The sequence below is a fragment of the Rhopilema esculentum genome, chromosome 11 (genome assembly GCF_057945365.1).
Source record: "Rhopilema esculentum isolate cy_ngs chromosome 11, ASM5794536v1, whole genome shotgun sequence".
Lineage (NCBI taxonomy): Eukaryota > Metazoa > Cnidaria > Scyphozoa > Rhizostomeae > Rhizostomatidae > Rhopilema > Rhopilema esculentum.
In genome coordinates, this window is record NC_142825.1 from 16,606,884 (window position 1) to 16,613,685 (window position 6,802).

The 6,802-nt window shown below is 35.0% G+C and overlaps 1 protein-coding gene across 1 annotated transcript; it reads left to right on the forward strand.

Moving 5' to 3' along the window:
* Positions 1–1,543: 1,543 nt before the first annotated feature.
* Positions 1,544–6,289, forward strand: LOC135686105 (uncharacterized). Its single transcript, XM_089111465.1, has 2 exons — positions 1,544–2,334; positions 4,085–6,289. The coding sequence occupies exon 2, from the start codon at positions 4,439–4,441 to the stop codon at positions 6,173–6,175; it is 1,737 nt and encodes a 578-aa protein (XP_088967591.1). The 5' UTR covers positions 1,544–2,334; positions 4,085–4,438; the 3' UTR covers positions 6,176–6,289.
* The last annotated feature ends 513 nt before the right edge of the window (positions 6,290–6,802 follow it).

Genomic DNA, 6,802 nt, shown 5'->3' on the forward strand with positions numbered 1-6,802 from the left:
AAATATGTCGTTGATGCTGTTATTGTTGCAGATGATGAATGTTCAGATACGGATGAACAAGAGCCAGAAAAAAGCGTAGCCGACATTCTATGATGGAGAAGAAAGGGAAAGAAACGAAAGGTGCAAAAAAATTAAAAACACGATTTTGTATTCAGATATATCCGCGAATAACAACAAATATAAGGTACTTGCAGATTGCGAAGACAACAATTGGGAAAGAGATATGGATGAAGACCTTGCTGGCATTCATCAGATGAAAGTGCATGGTAAGTTTCAGATTTTTCCTCATCTGAGGACTCTTATGACGATTGGGAACCATAGATATAGCTACTTTTCCTTAAACGACAATAATTTTGTAATCGTTGATGCAAGTACCGTAGTTCGTATATAAAAATTACTCGCCTTTTCATGCCCTTTTGAATGAGCTATTCAAATCAAGCATATCATCAAATTAAAATTTTAATTATGGTTGTTTATGACGTCATCAATCACGTGACTTACACTAAATTTTTAGAAAGGTACCAGGCTTCCTTGGGTACCGGAGACCACCAATAATCATAATTAGCAATAAAATTCTTGACTGGGAACATTGGTAGATTTTTCTAAAAAATTCCCTTTCTAAGTGACCATAAAACAATATCCCAACTTTTCCTTGGCTAAACCTCATTTTCTGCAATTTGAAATTCCAACGCAGCTTATTTAATTGACTACATCAGGAACCTGTTGCACATCTGCATTTGATGGTCTGCAGTTGTTATCACGGTTCTCGTTATATTGTCTTTGTCTTTGTCTTGCTCTTTGTTGATCAAAGTTTTGCCGAGGGCAACGTGGCATATCTCAAAGCTGGGGATGACAAATATACTCAATTCAACCAAAAAAGAGGCCGTAGAAGATGATGGCTGATATTGAGCGATTTTGGCTGATAAAACATGTAATTTAATTTTAATGCTAAGCAAAGGTCTTGTTCATTTACTCAGAGAAAGAAAGCAAATCAATTGAAAAGCAATGTTGCACAGCCCAAAATTATCTAAAAAAATCTTTAAGGGTATTGTGAAGTTTGTGAACTCGATAATATTGCTATTAATAAAAGTGAGACCATTCACCCAGGTTTCTAAAGTGAGACCATTCACCCAGGGCGCTGTTTTTCTGATAATTAAAGGACAAGTGACACGCTTTTCTAATTAATTTTTTTCTTCTTTTAACTTAAAGTGAGACCATTCACCCAGGCCCATCAGCAGATCCCCGTTCACTTTTGCGATTCTGAACACCCAGGTCTCTAGTTAACTGAAAATGCACATCACAATTTCTCCTGGCTTGGGTGGTACTTGCCGTGACCACAGCCTGTTCTAAATGAATTATAGGAAAATTTTCCCCTGAACGAGAAGACAAAAATGTCTAGCCTCTATCCCAAATTGAAAGCACACGCTCCATAGGTGTCACATGATAAAAAGCAGCTTGCTCTGCTAAAAATTTTTGGTAAAAAATTTCACTCACACTCCTGTGACTATTGCTAGGAAGGGGGTTGCCTTAAATAGAAAGGGGGTAGATGCTTTGAAGAGGAACCAGAAGTTTCCATCAGTTTGTTACACTTTCAGATCAAAAAATTGCTTTCAAGTATACTTCTGATGATAGAGACTTTGCAGGAACCTTTTCTTTTGCTTCAAAAACCCCTAGAGAATGACGTTGGAGCTCGAAGGAATGAGTATGTTGCTTGCATATACGACCATAAGTGGTGGGTTGGCATGATTCTTGAAATTGATGAAGGGTACTTTCAAATAAACTTCATGCACCCACTCAGAGTTTTACATGGCCGAGCAGACCAGACATATGCTGGGTATCAAGTTTGCACATGCTTTGCAAAATATCACAGATTCTTTGCTACAAGCATTAAAGAGAGCCCAACTGCAAACAATTCTTTGGCAACAATGCGGGGAGGCTGCAATCAAACAACTTGACCTAGAGCAGTATGGATGGAGATGGGACGATAGTGCTAAGAAAATGATCCTCGTCTGGTAATTGGCCCGCAGCTTCCTCCAACGTTTTCAATAGAGGCAAGGCAAGCAGAAAAAATATGTTGTTGATGCTGTTATTGTTGCAGATGATGAATGTTCAGATACGGATGAACAAGAGCCAGAAAAAAAGCGTAGCCGACATTCTATGATGGAGAAGAAAGGGAAAGAAACGAAAGGTGCAAAAAAATTAAAAACACGATTTTGTATTCAGATATATCCGCGAATAACAACAAATATAAGGTACTTGCAGATTGCGAAGACAACAATTGGGAAAGAGATATGGATGAAGACCTTGCTGGCATTCATCAGATGAAAGTGCATGGTAAGTTTCAGATTTTTCCTCATCTGAGGACTCTTATGACGATTGGGAACCATAGATATAGCTACTTTTCCTTAAACGACAATAATTTTGTAATCGTTGATGCAAGTACCGTAGTTCGTATATAAAAATTACTCGCCTTTTCATGCCCTTTTGAATGAGCTATTCAAATCAAGCATATCATCAAATTAAAATTTTAATTATGGTTGTTTATGACGTCATCAATCACGTGACTTACACTAAATTTTTAGAAAGGTACCAGGCTTCCTTGGGTACCGGAGACCACCAATAATCATAATTAGCAATAAAATTCTTGACTGGGAACATTGGTAGATTTTTCTAAAAAATTCCCTTTCTAAGTGACCATAAAACAATATCCCAACTTTTCCTTGGCTAAACCTCATTTTCTGCAATTTGAAATTCCAACGCAGCTTATTTAATTGACTACATCAGGAACCTGTTGCACATCTGCATTTGATGGTCTGCTGTTGTTATCACGGTTCTCGTTATATTGTCTTTGTCTTTGTCTTGCTCTTTGTTGATCAAAGTTTTGCCGAGGGCAACGTGGCATATCTCAAAGCTGGGGATGACAAATATACTCAATTCAACCAAAAAAGAGGCCGTAGAAGATGATGGCTGATATTGAGCGATTTTGGCTGATAAAACATGTAATTTAATTTTAATGCTAAGCAAAGGTCTTGTTCATTTACTCAGAGAAAGAAAGCAAATCAATTGAAAAGCAATGTTGCACAGCCCAAAATTATCTAAAAAAATCTTTAAGGGTATTGTGAAGTTTGTGAACTCGATAATATTGCTATTAATAAAAGTGAGACCATTCACCCAGGTTTCTAAAGTGAGACCATTCACCCAGGGCGCTGTTTTTCTGATAATTAAAGGACAAGTGACACGCTTTTCTAATTAATTTTTTTCTTCTTTTAACTTAAAGTGAGATGTTGTATGAAAGTGAGTATGATGAAAGAGTTGAAATATTTTTCCTTTCTGATTTCATTTTGCTACTTAAAAACCCTTTTCAAATTATGGCGGGAAAGGAATCACCTGACACTGTGATGTAGATTGTGATAATTTGCTTAAGGGTGAAAAGTGTTCAAGAAACCCTTCATTGAGACAAAATTTTGCTTCGAAAAGCACCTAGCAAATTATTTACCAGATGGTCAAGGAAGTGTATTGATACATCTTTTTTATAAAAATCTTGTAGCTTGACAGTGGCTGGTCTAGTATACCCAAGATAATTGCGATACCAAGGTTAATTGAAGAATAAAAGATTTATGCAAACAAAGGAAATAGAATAAGCTTCTGCAACAGTTGTGTCCCAAGTTTTGTCGACATTATCACTAATGGAGGACAATGCTTGGGTGATTGGTACCATGGTATTGAGCCAAGCCATCAATCCGAAGTATCCATCTGGTTCTGAAAACATCATTCAACTTTGTATGCATGTAATTTGGCAAAAACGTTTTGACCATCTCCTCAAGTAAAGCTTCTTTGGCGAATTATTAAAAAGTCTTGAAAATGTTTGAATTTTATTGATCATATTTCTTATGCTTTCAATCTGGGACGACGCAGCAACACAGAGATTAGCGCAATGTGCTAAAGGGTTCCTCAGTAAGATCCACGTAGGAACTCCAGAATATTTACCAGCTTTGTTGCCAGCCCCATTGTAACACTGCTCTCTGCAGTCCATTATGTCATATTTTAGATGATCTTTGAGACAGTTAATGATTTTTTCTTCTAGTGCTCTGCCAGATACTCCCTTGTCATGTTGAATAAAATTTTAAACTTCACCTGGATGTCATCATTGCCGTCAAAGTATCGTAAAAACAATGGCATTTGAACTTTATTGGAGAAATCTATATATATATATATATATATATATATAGACTAAAATAAAATAAACAGACTATTGTGACACAACTCTGAGTTTCATGTGTAAACAATCATCAGGTGTATAAAAGAACACAAGCTAACGGCAAGCAAGATATAACGGTGAAAACGAATAATCGAACACAATCAAACGAAGTTAATTGTGCAGAGTGATAAATCATAACAACTACATTCTAAGATCGAAAACTACATCTAAGAGAACTACATGAAACTATTGAAAGAAAATGTCACCAAAGATTACAAGAAATCAGATGTAGTGAAAGTACATAAAATCAATCGCGATATCAAACAAATTGCACAAGATTTATCGATCGAAGAAAGAGTGGAATGTTTACAAAACAAAGAAGCTTATATCACCATCAAAGATCATAAAGAAAACTTCCCCACCAAGGTATCATGCAGACTTATAAACCCAACCAAATCAGACATTGGCAAAATTAGCAAAACAATATTAGATAAAATTAACAATGAGATCATCACAGCAAGTAAAGTTCACCAATGGAAAAATACAGACTCAGTTATCCAATGGTTTAACAGTATTAATAATAAAGAAGACGTAAAGTTCATCACCTTTGACATAGAATCATTTTACCCATCAATATCTGCTGAACTATTCAACAAAGCTATAGACTATGCCAAAAACCTAACAGATCTTACAAACAAAGAAATTGACATTATATCCAAATCAAGGAAAACATTACTTTTCAACTCAGGAATCCCATGGGTAAAGAAGAAAGGCGACGAAGATTTTGATGTACCAATGGGTTGTTTTGACGGAGCAGAAATTTGTGAACTGGTTGGTACCTACATCTTAAACAAATTAAATTCAGTAATGGGTAACGGAAATGTTGGGCTATACAGAGATGATGGGTTAGGTATTGTAAGGAATTTATCAGGACCAAACATTGACCAAAAAAGAAAGAAAATCATCCAAATATTCAAGGAGTGTGGACTATCTATTACAATTAAGACAAATCTCAAAACAGTAGACTTTTTAGATATACGCCTGGACCTTCAAAACAATACTATTCAACCATATCGAAAACCAAATAACAATCCTGTCTACATCAACAAACATTCTAATCACCCGCCGACAGTATTAAAAGAACTACCTAAAGGCATCAACAAACGGATATCAGAATTATCATCAACTGAAGAAATTTATAGAAGAGAAATGACCGTATATGAAGAAGCTCTTAGAAAAAGTGGTTTTAACGACAATTTGAAATACATCCCCAAAGATACCGAGAAAAGGAAAAATGAAGATAAAAAGAAGCGCAAACGGAAAATTATTTGGTTTAATCCACCCTACTCGAGGAATGTCAAAACCAACGTGGGCAAAATCTTCTTAAAGCTTGTAAAGAAACATTTCGCTGATGATGAAAAACTGGCTAAAATTTTTAATAAAAACACAATCAAGGTTAGTTACAGCTGCATGAAAAATATAGGTTCCATAATATCCTCACACAACAAATCTGTTTTAAACCCAAAAAGCAAGGAAGAATATGGATGTAACTGCAAAAACAAAGACGACTGCCCATTAGGAAATGAATGTTTAACACCCAACCTCATACATGAAGCAACAGTTAGCAACGATAAAGATGATGAAAAGAAAAAATATATTGGCCTCACCGAAGGTACATTCAAACTACGATATGCTAACCATAACAAAGATTTTAAACACGAAAGATATAAAAAGAGTACCGAACTTTCAAAATATATTTGGAAATTGAAGGAACAAGGAAAGATACCAACCATTAAATGGAGAATTGTCAAGAGAATAAAAAGCACAGCTAGAAGCAACTTTTGTAAATTATGCCTGACAGAAAAATTTTATATAATTCAATCTTTAGGGGACAATAAAATACTTAATAATAGAACAGAATTTATAAGCCAATGTAGACACCAAAACAAACTTTTGATTAGCAATTTTCGATCTTAGAATGTAGTTGTTATGATTTATCACTCTGCACAATTAACTTCGTTTGATTGTGTTCGATTATTCGTTTTCACCGTTATATCTTGCGTGCCGTTAGCTTGTGTTCTTTTATACACCTGATGATTGTTTACACATGAAACTCAGAGTTGTGTCACAATAGTCTGTTTATTTTATTTTAGTCTATCTAATCGCTCCGGTAAGTTGAGCACTCTAGACAGCAATATGATAATTAATAAATATATATATATATATATATATATATATATATATATATAATAGCTATGTCCCCATAGAAAAACTATAATTAGTTCTTTTCTGCTTTAGCAAGAACATAAATGTCGTTAACTAGTGCTGTCCAAAATTGTCTCTTTTGCGCTAGTGTTCTTAATTTTTAAACTTCACCTGGATGTCATCATTGCCGTCAAAGTATCGTAAAACCAATGGTATTTGAACTTTATAGGAGAAATCTATATGTATATAATAGCTATGTCCGCATGGAAAAACTATAATAAGTTCTTTTCTGCTTTAGCAGGAACATAAATGTCATTAACTAGTGCTGTCCAAGTTTGTCTCTCTTGCGCTAGTGTTCTTAGGCTTTTGAGATTATTTATCTATTTGAAATGAGATATG